The 18,848-nt window shown below is 37.8% G+C and overlaps 1 protein-coding gene across 16 annotated transcripts in view; it reads right to left on the bottom strand.

The window, feature by feature from the left end:
• Scel (sciellin) overlaps positions 1-7,389 on the bottom strand; it is a 96,327-nt gene extending 88,938 nt beyond the window's left edge. For 9 of the 16 annotated variants that reach the window (XM_087192952.1, XM_087192958.1, XM_087192955.1 and 6 more), the window contains exons 1-2: positions 7,228-7,341; positions 6,640-6,762 (exon numbers count right to left, since the gene is read on the bottom strand). In XM_087192952.1, the coding sequence (XP_087049078.1) occupies positions 6,640-6,686 (47 nt within the window). In that variant the 5' untranslated portion in view covers positions 6,687-6,762; positions 7,228-7,341. Of the gene's footprint in view, positions 1-6,639; positions 6,763-7,227 lie in introns of all 16 variants that reach the window. The other 7 variants (XM_021258648.2, XM_021258652.2, XM_087192962.1 and 4 more) reach the window with 1 other exon arrangement.
• Positions 7,390-18,848: the final 11,459 nt, after the last annotated feature.

The raw sequence follows: 18,848 nt of genomic DNA, 5'->3' as shown, positions 1-18,848 counted from the left end.
AGAAGCCCAAAACTTAAATAACCCACAAAAATCACACAGCGAGTGAACCAGGAACTATAATTAGATCTATATGATCATCATGCCAAGGCTCTTTTCAGTAAGTGACCCTATATGTAACCCAAAGTGCTATGCAACATGGCCAATACCAGGCATACAGAGAAATGTCCGGTGTTCCCAAAAGGTCAGCGATAACAGAAGAGTATCTGGAAGGAGCAGCAGTAATGAATGGCTACCCCAACATTTCCCCGTAGCTCAACTTGGAGCCTCTCCTTTCTGTAACCACATTGTCCTCCTTCCCGGATCTATCTCCCTAGGAGATGGTTGATAAGGTTTCATATTTATTTCCAGGCCCATGCTGACCATTGAGACAAGCTAAATGAGAAAGGAAAATACATCTAAGCTACTTTTAACTTAACAAGGAATCTTAGTTTTTTCCTCTGAAATAAACAAAAAACTCTGACTATTGAAGGAAAATAAATTCCTCATTTCAAATTCATATGTTACCAAAGAGGGAAGCAACTGTCAGATGGGGTTCTACCTGCTCCTCCTCCCTCAGGACCCACTTACTGGCTATGTCACTCTAATTGTCACCAGCCCACTCAGTGGTCCAAGAGCCATTTCTAGAAGCTTCTCTCCAAAGCCTCTGAGGTGCACGTCCCTATCTCATTCAACTTCCACTTTCATCAACATTTTGCTGCCATGGAGCCCTTTCCATTCTGCCCAGGATATAAAGCAGTGTATAAAGCAGATATAAAGTAGTGATATTAAAAGTAGATCATCAACATACAATTCTCTGAAGATTACCTTTGTTAAAAATGACCTCTCCAGAGTGAATTATAAGCCTCTCAATTTTGTAATATTAAGTTTCTTTAAAGGAAAATTTCATAGGAAGAAAAGGGGCAAAGGGGAAGGAAGTGGGGGGGTAGGGAAAAGGATAGAAGGGAATGGGATTAATATGAGAAAGTGGAAAAATAGGAACAAAATCTTTGTAAATAGGGAGGACTGGAGGGGTTGAAGGGAGGGCTGGGCAAGGATGAAAAATAAGAACCAAGAGAGACTATGTAAAGGTGCAAATTTCCAATGATGAATGTCATTATGTTGTATACCTAAAATGTACCAATGGTTAGAATGAATAATCAATAATGCAAAATAGGAAGAAAAGGTCCAAAGGGGTAGGGGTAGTGGAAGGCACAGGGGAAAAGAAAGAAGGGAAAGGAAAAAATGATGAGAAATGGAAAAAATGGAAATAAAGTCTTTGTAAATAGGGAAGAGTGGAGGGGGTGAAGGGAGGGCTAGGAATGGGGAAAAAATAAGAACCAAGATGCATTATGTAAAGGTACAATTCCCAATGAGAAATGTAATTGTGTTGTATACCTACAATGTACCAATAAAAGGATTTAATAAAAAAATTAAAAAATAAAGGAAAATTTCAGAGGCTGAGGTTATCTTGAGTTTCAAATCTACTCAGCACTTAAATCAGGGTCCTGTAGTAGTCTCAGTTCAGCCAATTGGGCTTCCAATTGCTATATTCCATGTGTTTAGCTTCTCATGAAAAAGATAAGATTCTAATCATGGCTCTTCAAAAGCTGTTGCCTCTGCCCATGTCTAACAATGACAGACACCAGTGGTTTTGTTTTAAATGTGAGATATTATGGAAAGAAAGCTGTGTGGGAGTTTCTCTGATATACTGGGTACTCTAAAACCATCCTTTTTCTTCAAAACACTGAATGTATAAATTGAAAACTCTAATGTGAAGATATGATGTCAAAGTCCACAGGACAGGGAGGAAAAACTCCCAATATTTCCACTGCCACCCCATCTCTAATTTTATTTTTGTGGCTAAACACCAGGAAGAGCTCACTTTCATCTATATTTGTATAGATGCCTATGTCTTCTGCCCAAAAACTTCTGTCTTAAATTTTAGATGAAATCACTTTTAAGTTCTAAATCATAAAATCAATCACTTTTCTTAATTCTTTCAGGATGTATCTGAAACTATCAGCATCCTCTATTTCTTAAATTCGTCTTCTTTTCACCCTCACATCTCCCTGTGGCCTTTCTCAACTTCTTTCAGTATCTTTTGTTTTCAGTTGAGATGTCAGTGATCAAACCCTGAATTTTTGGATGCTAGACAAGCACTCTACCACAGAACTATTTTATTAATGGCAGTCCCCTACCACCCTGGAGCCTTTAGGTCCTTTAGGTAAAGTACTGCTTCTCAAGCTCAATCCCACCCAGACCCCTCCTGCTCCAACTCCAAGAATTCCAGGTTCCCAACTCTACCTCTTGGCTGCTGTACCATTTCTTTCATCTTTGGGTCCTCTCAGTAGAAAGACTCTTCTGATCTCACTCTTCCCTTTGTACACAAAGACAAGATGCTTTGTTTTCCTAACAATACATTTACCTTTTCCTTCTAACTTTCTCTTAGGAAATATTAGGAGAGACAAGAAACTAGAATGAGAGGAAGAGTGGGAGGAAAGAGAGGCAGAAAGCAATAAGAAAACTAAAGTAGAAAGGAAAAAATGTGAAGCAAAAAGTAAATTAGTAAAACAGAAGATGAAGGAAGAAAAGCAAAAAAGGGACTAAAAATGAACTTAACTCAGCTGATATATTGTGTGATGGAATAATTCTAGCTATACTGAATATGTTATATATATATATATATATATATATATTCTCATTTAAACCTCACACAATGCTTTTAGGTTGTTACTTTCATATCTTCATTCCACACCTAAATGAAACTTTATAATGAATGATTGTAATGAAGTCAGAGTCTTTTTAGAAAGGTTAGAACAGGAGTTAGACTCATGGGCAGTGGGAAAAGTTAGGGTTTTTTCTAGGATAGGCAACTCAGAGGTTGCATAACCAGTGAACTGCAGCTGAGATTCAAACCAAATCAGCCTGATACCAAAATACCTATCTCAGAGGCCTGGGAAACAGAAAGGGGCCAATGGGTAGAAACTTATTGGGCTAAACAGTGCAAAGAACAACAATCCTTTTGCAGTAGAGCTTAGAGAGGGAACTCGACCATGAGCATGAGTTGGGGTAGATTGTCTTTGATCATTTTGCCAAAGCATCAGGAGGTTACTATAGAGTGACTGTTGGATAGTTTAACTGCTCCAAAATCTTCCAATCAACTTATCAAGCTTCTAATATACTTATGGAAATTTCTATCTTTATAGAAATAAATGTGAATAGTTGCCTAGGAAAAATCTCTAGTGATGAAAGTAGAATAGGAAACAAATACACCAAAATGTCTAGAAAAATGGTATGAGAGCAAACGACCCTGGTGTTATTCATCTTTGTGCTTGAAAAGGTCTTGAGTGTTTGTTTCCCAGAAATCACCAAAACACAGAAAATCCCTAGGAATTAGACAAGGATGAATGCTATAAAAGCATCTCCAATAGAAGAATAAAGAGAATATAATAATTACAAACCAATAAACAAAAGCACTACCTCCTAGAATATAAATAGAACAAACCAATTACCACCTATAAGAACACAAAATGTTAGGTAAGAAGAAGACAGAGTTTCATAAAGTGTAATGTTAACAAGCTCACCTAAATTAATTTCAAGTGGGTTAAGCAGATGCATACAACTATGTTTAGCCTGAATACACAGCATAAAAGAAAATCCAAAAACTACCAGGCTGGTAAAGACTTATTTTGTCCTCTACAGTCATTAAAAATGGGTTACTTCTTTCACTGTGCAATCTCACAGCCTAAGTTTAGCACAGAGAATCTTATTTGCTGGTGGAAAAGCAAAGTCCAGAATTCTTTTTTAAAAAAATTCATTAAGTTTATTGGTACAATATGATGACATTTATCATTGGGAATTTGCAACTTTACATGATATATCCTGGTTATTTTTTTCCCCATTCCCCTGCCCTCCCTTCATCCCCTCCACCCCTCCCTATTTACAAAAACTTTGTTTCTGTTTTTTTCCTTTTCTCATATTTATTCCTTTCCCCTTCTTTCCTTTCCCCTGCCCCCCCACCACCACCATTTCCCCGTCCCCTTTGGACCTTTTCTTCCTGTTTCACATTATCTGTTATACAACTTGATCCTTATTTACACAAGAAAAGTCCAGAATTCTGCAAAAATGAAATCTTTTTACCTAGAGGTCTGGATGCTACCAACTTTCTGAGTCTTAATAATCCTACCACCACCATAAAATTTTCTTACTGCTGATTCTAGGTTTTAATATATGATCTTACCTGCTCTTTTCTGCAGAATAACATAAAGTTTCAGCACAAGTAGTATCCTGCTGTCTGGGACAATTATCTATTTCATCTTACAAAAGACCTGGTACTAATACTCATTAACAAAAATTCCATCCACTAAAAATTACCTGTCTCCTGAGCCCCAGTTCTTGTTGCATCTATCTGGATTCCAGCCCCAACTTCTGCCCTGTTCTTTTTGTACAGATGCCTTTTAAATTACAAGCATCCCTAACACAAAGGGGAAAAGGGCAGAATTATACAGACGGTTTTCTCCAGAACTTTTAACTAAAATTAGTTTTCCATGCACATATGTACATTGCTCATCCTTTAATTTTTGTGCACCTTCTAGAACACTGCTGTTGTCTGCTGGAATGTATGTCCCCAGTTTGAAAGGCACTGTCTATAGCTCACTGTCTTCTCCCATGAGGTTCCATAAAAAGGAGACTTACTAACACCTTAGAGCCAGGGAAGCTTGGGTCTAGAGACAAAGAATAAATTAGATTCTTAAAGCTCTTGAACATACACTTAGAGTATTCACAACTAAAACAGTTGGCATTTGATAGATAGCTATAAAGTTTACTCTTCCAATTAATGGTCACAATAAAGGAATGATTCATAGCCTAGAAACTGACAGAAAATACAAGTCAAATAAACAAAGCTGTCATTTGGCAAAGAATAGATCTGAGGAAGAGCCTCTCTTAAATCCTAAAATCACATGGATTTATACAATGGTAAACTAGGAATAGTAAGCAACTACAGATAGGTGCATAGAAATTAATGCATAAAACACTTCAAAGTCCTCAAGAAGAGAAAATGGAACAAGTTTAGCAAATGATCTAGAAGAGGGATAATGGCAGAAGAGAAGTTAAGTGTGACCAACAAAGATTTCTCTTTGACGATTAGGCCAAGGATTTTATCTCCTGACTCTTAAGAAATACTTGAAGTTAATGCCTCAATCATAACAGATTCTATCAGTGAAATAATGTTCTCAAGCTGATTGCTTGGTGGATTATACAGTTCATTCCACAGTATGAGTTCAGTCATTCAAAACTCTTAGTTTTCTTTACAAAGACCCAGGAATATGAATCTCTCAGGTATTTTCATCAAACTCTGATGGTGACAGAAGGCACCCAGGTAAATGGAACCTACAGGATGGTAGCTGAGTTGGTGATGTTCCTAATTGTGTTGACAACTATGCACATCTAACAGGTTTGCCTCCCTACGGAAGGGCTGTTGCCTCCTATGACTTACCCCCATGGACATAATAAATAAAACAACTCCACAAACCAGAAGTTTGAAATATGTCCCATTATGTCGTACTTATAACATACACACTATAATAACATTTTTGTGTTTGCTAGGTAAGGAAATTCCTATTTCTATATCATTTGTAGTCCTTTAAAGAGGGAGTGTGACTCATTTATTGCTACTACACTTTTTATGTGAAAGAAATCTGAAAAGTCATTTAGAAAAATCCAGTAAGACAAAAGACAGACAATCCGGCTTCACCTTTCTGGTTCTGTTAATCTAAGCCTGACAAGTTGTCTAACATTTATCTTTTGTTTTCCTCATGTAGAAAATTCAGGAGGTAGACTGGATGAGTGCATTCTTCATTCCAATTGAAAAACTGTGTCAACTTTATCTAAGAATTATAACTAAGATTTATATGAAGCTAAAATTTCAATAAAATTCTGGCCTGTTTCTCTCAGTAAATATATGTAATCACCTAAATGTTTTAGAGACATGCTAACTGCTGTCATATCTTAGATTTTTTCAAATTGATTTTACTGATATTTTAAACACTGGAGTACAATTATCAGCAAGGCCATATTATAAAATGTGAAAGTGAAAACCAATTTTAAATTGTATCAGATTTAAAGAAAAATAAAATGTATACTATAAATGCTGGAAAGTTACATTCAGTAAACCTTTGGGAAATGAGCACTGATACACCAAAATCTCTCTGAGATTTTGGGGGGCCCAGGCAGAAGCAGGAAGCAATGTAAACTCCAGTTCTTATGATAGAACCAGGTTTGCTTGGCTCGGCTGGGTAGGGGTGGAGGAGAATGATGCTTTGCTGCAGGCCACGGAGCTGCTAGTAATAAACTGTGTTTAATTTCCACAGCTTTGAATTGTAAACAGAACCTGGTGGAGGGAAAAAGTCAGCTATTAATTATAAAAGAACTCCTGGTTAAAATAACTTTCCTGTTCTTATCAAAAGCCTTCCAAAACTGGTTTTTCAGGATCAGGATATGAAAAGAAGTCGAAAATTGCCCCCAAGTACCTTAATCAGTTCTTAGGATAAAATTCAAAATATACCACAGAGAAGTTGGCCCAAATCACTGGACATCCATGTCACCACACACACACACACACACACACACACACACACACACACACACACACATACTCACTCTCCTTTACTCCTTGGTACACTCGTGTAAGAGGATGTTTTTCTCATTTAGGGAAGAAAGGGAGGAGTGATATAGGTTTGGACCCTCTCTCAGGAACTCAGCAATGAATAGTGTGTTTAGCAACTGAGAAAAAAAAAACACATATGACTTATTACCTGCAAAACAATAGAGTACTATTTCACTAAAGGCATCATTTTTGAAAATAGGGAGATCTTTTTAGAAAAAAAAGTTTGTATTTACTTGGGAAACAGACCAGAGAGAGCAGCCTCTTGAATTAACCAATTCACTATCCTTACATGTGAGAGAATTCCCTGCAGACAGCTCCTACACAGGAACTCCAAAGGCTCTCATTTCTGTGACACCCACACTATTAGTGCACAACTACCAAATTAAAACCCATCTGATCTAAGAGCACTAGGAAGGCAGAGTTTTTGGCAAGCAGAACATCTATTGGAGGCTGTCAAAATTTAACTAAAAAAAAGGCAAACATAATACAGACACTCCTAATTTATCAAGTAGAAGGAAAACAAAGTTTTGCATGTAAAGTAAAAGCGGATGTATTTATGTCTAAAAATATAATTCACTTACCTCTCTTGGGCAGAAACCCAGGACTCTTCAACTAACCGGCCTGTAGTGATTCCTCAGGAGGATCCAACTGAGACAAACAGAAGCCTGGAGTTACTCAGTGAGGTTCGGCCTCTACCTCACTGTATTAATGAACACTTTAGAGGCTTCTCCCTCAGCGCTGAGTCACTCAGGGAAGAGGTGGGTGGTATAAAAGAGGGTGTCACCTTGTACAAATACCAATTCAATTAAAACAGTCTCACTCATGGACCCACTGCCTTTGTTTGGTGAATTCTTCATGTAATTTATGGTCTTGTTATCACCCTTTTAACTGCTATCAACAATATTGACAAGGTGTCACAGTATCCATTCTATTCTGAATTCTCCTTTAAAAGCAAAACAAAAACATTGAGGTAAAACTACCCACAATACCTGGAAAGTGGGGGCCAAGATTCCACACAGGGAGTGTACTACTTGATTAGGACAGTAAAGTCCTGAGGAACCCAGGAGCCCTAGGACTGGAAAACTTAGAAGCTACGTGTTACATGGATTCTATGTTTGGAACACTTTGTAGAACTATGAGAGGAAAACTAATCCTGAAATATAAGAATTCTGATCCTTGTGTTTCACTGCATGTAAAAGACATGAAAAGGATGGTTGAACTTCCCTTACAGCTGTAGGCAGCATAGACTCCAGCTTTGAAGCTGCTTTTGCTGAGAGGGAGGGGACAACATAGATCTAAGCCATCCTGGGTGGGGGCTTCTTACAGGCCCTGAAGTATACCTGTCATAATAGTGAAGGAGGCTTTAATGAAGCTTAGCAAGTCTGGAATATAGCCAGAAGAAGCTGGGTCATTAGAATTTCCTGGGTCATCTTCATTCATCAGCAACACCAACAATTACCCATATCCTCCCTGTGAAACTCCTCCTGAAAACTTCAATCCAGATGATCTAGGCCTGCAGCAGTGACCAGAACAAGAAGCAGAAACATCCAGATGAGAGGGCAAGAAAGCTGCAGTATGGCCTGCAACTGGGAAATCACTCCCATAAAGTGCTTTATCCTCGGCTGAGAAGCTTGGAAATCTAAAAAAAAAAAAAAAACTCCCCTCAACATATGGCTATCTGGTACAACATGGCTATCTGGTACTTTCATGGAATTTGATGTACATAAAATATCTTTAAAATAGGCTTTAAACTTCTGTGATGCCCATAAATGTTGATTGGATTGTGGATGGATGTTAATACTACAAATGAAAAAGTTGAAAAACAAGGATGTAACTTGGCTGAACTTAAAAAATGAACTAAAAGGCTGGGCATGGTAGTGCACACCTATAATTCCAGTACTCAGCATGCTGAGGCAGGAGGATCGCAGTGACTTTGAGCCCAGCCTGGGCTTCATAGTGAGTTCAAGGCCAGCTTGAACTGCATAGTGAGACTCTGTCTCAAAAAAAACAAAACAAAACACTAAAGTCATATTCAGCATTAGAATTGAGTTAAATTGTGGAACTAAATAATATAAGAAATACCTTGAACAGATAAGTAGTAACTTACATTATAGAATATTTAATATATGTTTTTGGCCTTTATAAAATATAAAACCAGAAAAACTAAGCTTTTGCTTTATAACAAAATAAAGTACAACTGTCCAAGGTACATGTAAGACTTTTGAGCTACCAAGCAATCATTTCTACATATAATTAAGGGTTTCTCATACTTTATATACCAGGACATCTATACCACTAATCCAACCTAGTATCTTTTTATTTAGAACCAAATCTGTAATTCAAAAAAATGTTAAACACTTGAGAAAAGGTCAGACTTCTTAACGTAGAAGACATTCAGCAAAAAGACTGCCTAACGTGAATCTCAGTGTGAAGAGGTCAAATCAAGAATGTGTCTAGCTGTGGAGATGGACAAATAGGCTTGGCCTTGGTTTCACTCAGGCCTTGAACCAGGAAGCCTTGAGCATACTTAGAATAACTCAGCTTCAGCACACCTATTTCGTGGTGACTGTCGGAGCTCTTGAGTGCTCCTTAGAACAGAAGCTCGGAGGCTGGGCCTCAGTAGGAGTATGCCATGGGTAATTAGCAACTCCCACCACGGGTCTTGGACAGGGAATGTTTGCTGACCCTGTGGCATAAAATTAGACATTGTAATGCCACACTGCTTGTCCATGTGTTGTACCCAATGCCACAACCAGCCAAAATGAGCACTTGTTACCACATGACAATGGAGAGAGCAAACAAATAGCACTTTTATTTTTCCACGCATTTTCTAAGAAATTTTCTTACAGTAATTTAATAATTGTTGTTAAATGATAGTTACTTTCTCATCCCAAAGAGATTTCAAAACCAATACTAAAAATGCAAATAATATAAAGAAGAAGTCACCATCTCAAGACTTTCTAATCTATTATTCCTAGACTTGAGGGTTTTGAAAAATAGAGGGTTCCCTGTTTTCCTTTCAGAAGGAAAAAATAAATGTCATGTGCCTATTAAAACAAAAGGGATATCATTAAGGGTGGTAATTATAGAGCCAATTTCTCTTGTCTCAGTAGATGTCTGCCAAAACTGAGAGACTGTTGCCAGTTCTGCAAGAGCTGGTGTATTGTTTAACACACTTTGATGGCACCCAGCGTGATACAGACCGAAGAGGAGCACAACACAGGCCCCAGGAGAGCTGGGTCCGTTTCCTGTAGAGAGTCATTATTCACTACAGGTAAGTGAAATTGATGATAAACATCTCTTCACCAACTAGACAGTTCACAATAATAATATCAGGATTTGTTAACCAAAATTCTATCTCTATGTTCCAGAAGACATCAGGAGCAATCAGAGTTCCTGCTGCTTTTGGATTCATTTTCAAGCTCCAAAAAAATAACAGATTTCTGCCTCCTAGGGAATATAGCTCTACTTCCGGCAAACTGAGGCATAGCCCAGATGGCCCAGATAATGAGATGGAGAAGTAGAGATACAAGGGTGAGACCTGCATCCACACTCTCTTCAGCAGTGCTGAACATGAGAAACCCTGCTTGAAAGTTTTGCGACTTTCCTCCTTCCATACCTGTGTCCACCCAAAATGGCAATCTGGCAGCCTGAGAAATCCTGTCCCTTAGAAGATTTGTGATGTATCCACATTTTCCTAGTCTCAGGGTCTTCCTTAGATAGTCATGAGCTACCCTACAAAATAGTATTATCCTCCTGGCTACAGGCTGAAAGAAACAATTCCATGGAGGCTGAAAGAAAGAATTGCTTTTTCACCACTGAAAAATTTAGAATGGCAATCAGTTTTTATCATCAAAATCTTACTTTAAAACTCCAATTGCTACTTCATAATCTTCACCTCTAATTTTCCCCAAACCACAGAAATTCTTTCATTTTATACCACTCTTTCCACTCTTTTCATTTTATACCATTCTTTCCACTATATTTAATGATATATATAATAAACCCCTCAAAGTCAGAGGCCTTCATATTTGTCTTTCTGCTAAACACAAAGCACAGTTCTTGAATTATAGCAGTACTTGGTTTTTGTTGATTGAATGAAGGAATAATGAACATAAATAGTAAATGTGCATACACCAGGGCTATCCACTGTTTATCTGAAGTCTGGTTTATCTATTCCATAAATCTAATTTCTTTAGTAGGTTTTTCTATCCCTGGCTGGAAAACTATAACATTAGCCCTTCAACTCACCTGTGTAACACACGTTGCTCTCTGAAACCAGGTAAGATTTCTCTACACTTTATAGAGATTGCTCAAATAGTAATGATCATAGCTGAATTTATTGGCCAAGGTTGAAATTTCTGTCATCAGTGCCTCCTATCTCACTCTCTCCCTCTGCTCTAAACCACATCCAATTAATTGGTCACTGAAGTATCATTGTCAGTTCTACCTCCTAATTCAGTCTAACCTCCCCTTCCCTTTGACTTCCATCACCTGCCTAATTTGAGACTTGTATCTTCAAAGAACATTACTTTAACCACCTGCTAACTGTTCTTTTCCTAGTTTAAATCCATCCACTACTGAGTCAGTTAGACTCTTTCAGGTTGTAAAGATCAGAGATAAGTTCTGGAAACTTCAGTGAATGGGAACAAACTAACAGTAGCAGTTAAGCAGGGAAGACCCACAGAACCCAAAATAATGATTCTTAGAAGCCAAACAGTTTATGACAGAAAAGGATGTGGTGTAGCCATTGCATTGAAGATAAGCATGGACAGCTAAAGGCTGTCTCACAGGAAAGGGTCGGAGAGGCCACATGCCTCCCACAAGATTCTTCCTCCCACAAGATTCTCCCACAGGGATCCACTCTCTCACTCGTATCAAGAATCTCTGATCTGTGAATGGAACACCCATAGAGTCTTGGCTAGGAGTTACTACGCCCTGCTGGTCACATGGGCTCATGCTGCTATGTGACCTGCCCTTCTGAGGTCTCACCAGATACAAATCATCAGCCCCATGGTAATAGGCAAAGTACTAGCTGACCAGCTGGTACAAACTATACGGTAGAAAGCTTAGGACTCATGGTTACAAGCCAATAGTCTCTTCATGACTTTTTTCCAACCTGCTTGACTTGGTCAGCCACCATCCCCAGCTGGATTTCTAAGGGAAAAACTTTTGTACCAGGACCTTGTGGACCTCTTTTTGGCAATAGAGAATACTTTAGATTAGAAACATACCCCTCCTCTAACACCTGTGGCCGAGACAATAGCACTACATGTGGAGGAAAAAGGAACCCTTCTCCATTGCTGGTGGGAGTGCAGACTGGTGCAACCACTGTGGAAATCAACATGGAGATAACTCAAAAAACTAGGATTAGAGGTCCCGTTTGACCCAGCTATTCCCCTGCTGGGGATCTTCCCAAAATAATTAAAAGAATCATACCACAGTGATATATGCACACTCATGTTTATAGTGGCACAGGTTGTAATAGCTAAAGTTTGCAAACAGCCCAATTGCCCATCAACTGGAGACTGGATAAAGATGTGGTTTTTTATAAAATGGAGTACTACTTAGCCATAAAGAATGAGAAAGTAGAGACATTTATAGCTAAATGGATACACATTGGGGCAATACTCTTACGTGAAATAAATAGGACACACATATGTAAATACCAAATAGTTTCTCTGGTATAAGAAACTAAAAGTATAAATAAGGATCAAAATGTATAATTGATAATGTGAAATAGGAAGAAAAGGTCTAAAGGGGTAGGGGAAGTGGGAGGGGTAGGGGAAAGGAAAGAAGGGAAAGGAAAAATATGAGAAAAGGAAAAAATGGAAACAAAGTCTCTGTAAATAGGGAGGGGTGGAGGGGGTTGAAGGGATTGCAGGGGAATGGGAAAAAAATAAGAACCAAGATACATCACGTAAAGGCACAAATTCTCAATGATGAATGTCATCATATTGTATACCTAAAATATACCAGTAAACTTAATGAAAAAAAAAGAATTCTTGAACTGGAGATAGTAAACTGCTCCCTCTCTTATAGGATCATTGTGCAGATTAATTATTTAATATTGAAAAAGCACTTAGACTAGTGTTATGGCTTATATCTAGATGTCCTCCCAAAGCCTCCTGTAGTCATAGGTAGGGCTTTTTCAGAGGTGGCTGGGTCTAGAGTATGTGATGCTGGAATTGATTCATGATTCAGTGCTAGGATCAAGGGCACTAGGAGTAAGGGTGTGAGTGCTACCTGCCCTAAGTAGCCTGGATAAGATGTAAGGGACAGAAAAAGCTGTGGTCCTCCCTTGTTTCTCTGCTACCTTCTGCCTACCCTGAACTGTTACTCCTCTGCACTCCCTGTCTGCCGTGCCACCCTGCCTTGGAGCTAGCCTATTATGGACTGAAACCTCTACAAATGGGGAGCTAAATAAACCTTTCCTCCCTTAACTGGTGGGTATTGGGTATTTTGTCTCAGCAAGGAAAAAAATAACTAGGACAACTAGGGTCTGTAACTTTGTAACCTGATACTCAAAAAAAGCTAGCTCTTAGTGAACTATTACTGCATTTTATATACTCATATGTGAAGTGTTATCTGAGAAGGATGAGAACATAAGCACAATTAATAATCCCACTCTTCAGATACACTTGTGTTCAGCAAACTCTTTAATGAGCAGTGTTGTTCATGAACAACCTTAGCTGTTTATGACTAAATGCATATTTTAAAAAGAGTGTAGAGAGCTCCTGGGATTTACTGATGATTTTACAAAAAGCTCATCATGATCTTTGGACTGAGAAAGGATCATAAACAATAGAATGAGAGGTGTCAATGTGGAGTTCAGTTTTCACTGTAGTACTGCACAATTCATTTCTCTTAGATGGAACTTATTCTTAGTCACTTTCTCTTCTATTTGATTGGCTTGGCATTTGTCTCTCAGAGCCAGTGCTTCTTCTCTTTCCTCAGTGTTCCCATACCCATAGTATCAATTTCATTCCTTTGTTGAAATCTATACTTTGTCCTCTTCACTATTGCATTAGTTTCTTATTGTTTCTGCGACAAACTACTACAAATTTAGTAGTCTATTGCAACACACTTTATATCATATGGTTCCCAAGATAAAAAATCTAAAATTAGTTTCAGGGGATAAAATCAAGGTGTCAGCAGGATTAGACTCCTCTAGAAGAACTGAGGAAAGAATCTGTCTCCTTGCCTTCTCTAGCATCTAGAGGACACCTGTGACCTTCGGCTCATGATCCCTTCCTGCCATCATTCCAGTCTCTTGCTGTGTAATCACATCTCCTGCTATTGATTTTGATCCTCCAGACTCTCTCTTATGAGGAATAAGTTGGATAATCCAGAATAATCACCTTATCTCATTATTCTTAATTTAATTGTGTGAGCAAAATCCCTTTTGCCAAGTAAGATAACATATTCACAAGTTCTGGGATTAGGTTATGGACATTTTTTCGAGAATGTTATCCAGTCTACCACACCTGTCCTATTTTTACAACATTTCTGGTTAAGTGAAAAAACATTCAAAATGCATGCAATAATTTGACTTAGTAAATAAATACAAAAATTCTGTACTTTTATGACCTTATTAAGTTGAAATGGGTGACATATTTAGGATTGCATCTAAATTTTGTACTTAAAAACCATATGAATACTAGAAATACATGCAATTGTATTGTCCTTTTCTACTCCTGAGTGATATGAACACTATTAATTTAAAAGAAATATTTTCAAAATATCACTGGATGCTTAAATATTGGTTGCAAACAATCATGTGGAATCTTTTCCTAGCCAAATCTTGAGAAAACATACTACCTAAGCTACCTATGCACATCCACATACCTATACCTCCATACTCCATATATATGATATTTACACATATGTAAAACACATATATTTACATATGTAACACATATATAATTGGGTCTATACACACACCATGTGTATACATTAATAGCTTTCCCTATGTCTATCTCACCTATTAGAATGTAAACAGCTTTAAGACTGAGATCTAAGCTTATTTATCTGTGAATCCTTCATGGGCTGGACTTACCCAGCCCTCAGAGACCATTTCTTATTTGTATCACTATGTGACACATGGGAAATAGGGCATAAGCCACCCAACAAGGAAATGAAACTGCCAGACTTCTTTTCTCCTGCTTCCTCCTCAATGCCACAGCCTTCCCCCTACTAGACTACAGAAATGTGCACACATGGTCCTCCTCACTCAGGCTGTGTTTCTGTTGTTGTTTTCATTTACTTCTTACACATTCTGAGTGGCTGAATCTCTCAAATCACCTGAGTGCCCAAAACTGTGAGTTTGCTCCCTGCCCACATGGTGTCTGCAAAACCCCGCTCACCACTGGTCAGGTTCTCCTGCTCACCTCCCTCCCTACTCACCTCCCTCCCTGCTCCTCTTCACACTTCATTTTCAATTGCCTCCCAGCTCTTTTATTGTATTTGGTCCAGGAATAAATCTTCCAAAAGCAAATAGAGCAGTCTAGAAAATTTATTTCCAAACATTATTGTAAGCTAATGGATTATCCTTTATTGTATCCCAATTTGTGATAATTTTATGATCTCTTTAGAAAACAGTAACTTAAAAAAATATTTTGGAATGGGTTTGCCTTATTATTATTTTAATTTTACAATGATTTCCTCCACCAAAATTCCATTCCTTACTTAGCCAAATCATTTAAACTGAGAGAGAGAGACAGAGACACACACACTGCAGTTATAAGAATACTATGAGATAATTTGTTTTTGTATTCATGTATCTTGTGCTCTTCTAAAATTTTTGACATATTTTTTAACTTCTTATTGGTGGTTTACATTTTATTTTCCATTTTCTATGCTTAACATTGAGTTTATTCAGAAAGAAAAGTGATTATGTATATACATTCAGTTGTCTTCTGTAAAAACAAATTGTGACTCTTGCCGTTTCTGTCACTAATACCTGATATAAAGAAGATGTAGAAATTTTAAACTAACAAATCAATAAAATCCCCAAGTCAGACTGAAAAGGATGGATCTAATTGAATTCATCTGTATATAAAGAGGCATGATAATGATCTATAATTTCAAAGTCATTGTGTGTTTTAAATATAACAATTACTCATAAAAGTATTATCTTATAGAACATTTCTTCCCAGTCAGGGTATATTTCCAAGAAACCTTCAGGATTCTTTCTCCCAAAAAGACCCAGTTAAAAAATGGGCAACTGAAATGAATAGAAACTTTTCAGAAGAAAAAGTACAAATAGCTACTAAATACATGAAAAAATGTTCAGCATCTCTGGCCATTAGAGAAATACAAATTAAAACAACACTCAGATTCTACCTTACTACAGAAAGAATGGCTATCATCAAGAAATCAAATAATAACAAATGTCAGAGAGGTTTCAGGGAGCAAGGGACTTTTCTACACTAACAGTAAATATGTTACTTTAGGCGTTCTGGGAAATACGCGAAAACTCACTCTGCGACTGTAGCAGAAAGCAGCCATGGACAACATGGCAGAGGAGGGGGCTGGGCTGCAGGACTTGGCCAGACCCTGGTTAATGCTAGTCAACCCTATTAGGAAAACAAGCCTCTTCCTTTTCTCTCACTCCTTGTGCACAGGGAATGTTAAATGAGGAAAGGAACATAAACATTTAGTCAAAACTTCATTTTCCAGATAAGGGTACTGAGTGATACAGATGACGTGAAAAAGATTTAGTAACTTCATTTATGTGGAAGTGAGTTTAGAGCCCATTCAAAATTATGGAACATTTCTTGATCACTTAACATGTCAGGTAAAGCTTCTAAGCACCACCATTATCTGATCTAATTCTCACAACTGCTTTCTAAAGTGCTATTGTCATCTTCTTACCACAGAGGAAGAAAATTAGAGGCTAAGAAATACATCCAGACTTTCATAGCAGGAAAACAATAAAGAAGAAAGCCAGGACTTTTAACCCACTGTTTCTGTTCCTGCTCTTTTTGTTGTTCTAACACTCCAACAATTCTCCTCTGTTTTGTATGCTATTCCACGATGCTTGTGAGAGAAAGCCTTTCCATACCAGTATGCATATTCTCTGTGCTTGGAAGCCCACCCTGGAATTCCCACCGCTGCATGTGACTTCAGCTGTCAAATAAGATCCTTCCCTCTCGGAAGCACTCACAGAACCTGACTCGTCTATCCAGTCTAACTGCAATTCTGCAACACAGAAACAGGGAGTGGATCTCGATTTTACACACCCATGGCCAATCCCATGGAGGAAATCTGAGAATACAAATGCTTGATCTTTGCTTGCACAACACAAATCCAAAGAGACCACAACCACAAGGCATAAGGAAAGTCAGTTGACTTCATGCTCTTTTGTCCAGTGTTAGACTCTTAAAGCAGCTCTGGGGCTCATTCCAGGGCGCACAACCATTACAGATACAGGGCAAGTACCCAGAAAAATGACAGGAATTCCTTTTCATTCAGAGCCAAAATATGTGACTCTTTTTGATTTGGGCCCTCGTTGACACTCCAACATTGCACCACATTAAATCCACCCACTTTGCTCATTTTGTTTCCCCAGAAGCCCTGTCAAACAAGTAGGAAGGTACAAAGAGACTTTCAGTACATATATCTTTTCTCAATAAACTTATTTCCCTATGAGCTTTAGGCAAGTGTCATACTAAAGCTTCCACCGTGAAAGAAAAAGCCATCACAGCCTAAATGGAAAATACGCGCTAAGAAAAGTTTTTAAGGAAAGAAAAGGCCCAAATGCGTGCAATTAGGAATGAAAAGGATGAAATTAAAACAGACCCAGCAGAAATCTAGAGGATCATCAATACCTACTTCAAGAATCTATACACCAATAAGATGGAAAAGAGAAGAAATGGACAGATTCCAAGATACGTATGAATTACCAAAGTTGAATGAAGAAGACCTAAAAATTCTAAACAACCTAATATCAATCAATGAAATTGAAAACATAATTAAAACTTACCAACTAAGAAAAGCCCGGGTCCTGATGGCTTCACTGCTGAATTTTACAAGACATTTAGAGAGGAACTACTGCCACTACTGTTTAAACTCTTCAACGAAATTGAAAGGGAAGCAATACTCCTGAATTCATTCCTGGAAGCAAGCATCATCTTGATCCCCAAAGCAGAGAATGACCCAACCAAAAAAGAGAACTATAGGCCAATCTCACTGATGAACATAGATGCAAAACTCGTTAATAAGGTACTGGCAAACAGAATGCAGATCATCAAGAAGATCATACACCCTGATCAAGTGGGATTCATCCCAGGGATTCAGGGATATTTCAACATATGCAAATCAATCAATATAATACACTAATCAACAGAGCCAAGGACAAAAACCATATGATCATCTCAATAGATGCAGAAAAAGCATTGGACAAAATCCAACACACATTTATAATAAAACCCCTACAGAAAATTGGAATAGATGGTCTCTATCTCAATCTCATAAAAGCCATCTATGAAAAACCAACAGCCAATATCATACTAAAAGGTCAAAAACTAAAATCCTTCACACTAAAATCAGGAACATGACAAGGATGCCTACTATCACCACTCCTGTTAAATATACTTTTGGAAACATTAGCCACAGAAATTAGACAAGACAAAGAAATAAAAGGAATAAGGATAGGAAATGAAGAAGTCAAATTGTCATTATTTGCAGATGACATGATACTCTATATAGAAGAACCCAAGAACTCCACCAAAAGGCTTCTAGACTTAATAACCAAATTCAGTAAAGTAGCTAGATACAAGGTCAACACACAAAAATCAATAGCTTTCCTCTACATGAACAACAGACTCACTGAGAGAGAAATAGGGAAAACAATTTCTTTCACAATAATATCCAAGAAACTGAAATACCTAGGAATCAACCTAACAAAATAAATCAAAGACCTCTTCTCTGAAAGCTGCACCCAGAAACGAGAAATTGAAAACAATATCAGAAAATAGACATCCTTTGGTCCTGGGTAGGAAGAATCAACATAGTGAAAATGGCCATACTTCCAAAGCTGCTATATAGATTGAATGCAATCCCAATTAAAATCCCAACAGCATACTCATAGACCTTGAAAAAACAATCCAAAAATTCATTTGGAATGAGAAGAGACCTAGAATAGCAAAAGCAATTCTAGGCAACAGAGACATGGCAGGGGCTATCACAACCACTAACT

Source organism: Heterocephalus glaber, unplaced genomic scaffold (genome assembly GCF_053883595.1).
Source record: "Heterocephalus glaber isolate CG9 unplaced genomic scaffold, H.glaber_assembly_v1.0 deba00001577, whole genome shotgun sequence".
Taxonomy (NCBI): Eukaryota; Metazoa; Chordata; class Mammalia; order Rodentia; family Bathyergidae; genus Heterocephalus; species Heterocephalus glaber.
Note: the sequence above shows the minus strand (reverse complement) of the source record. Positions and strands in the feature narration are given on the sequence as shown.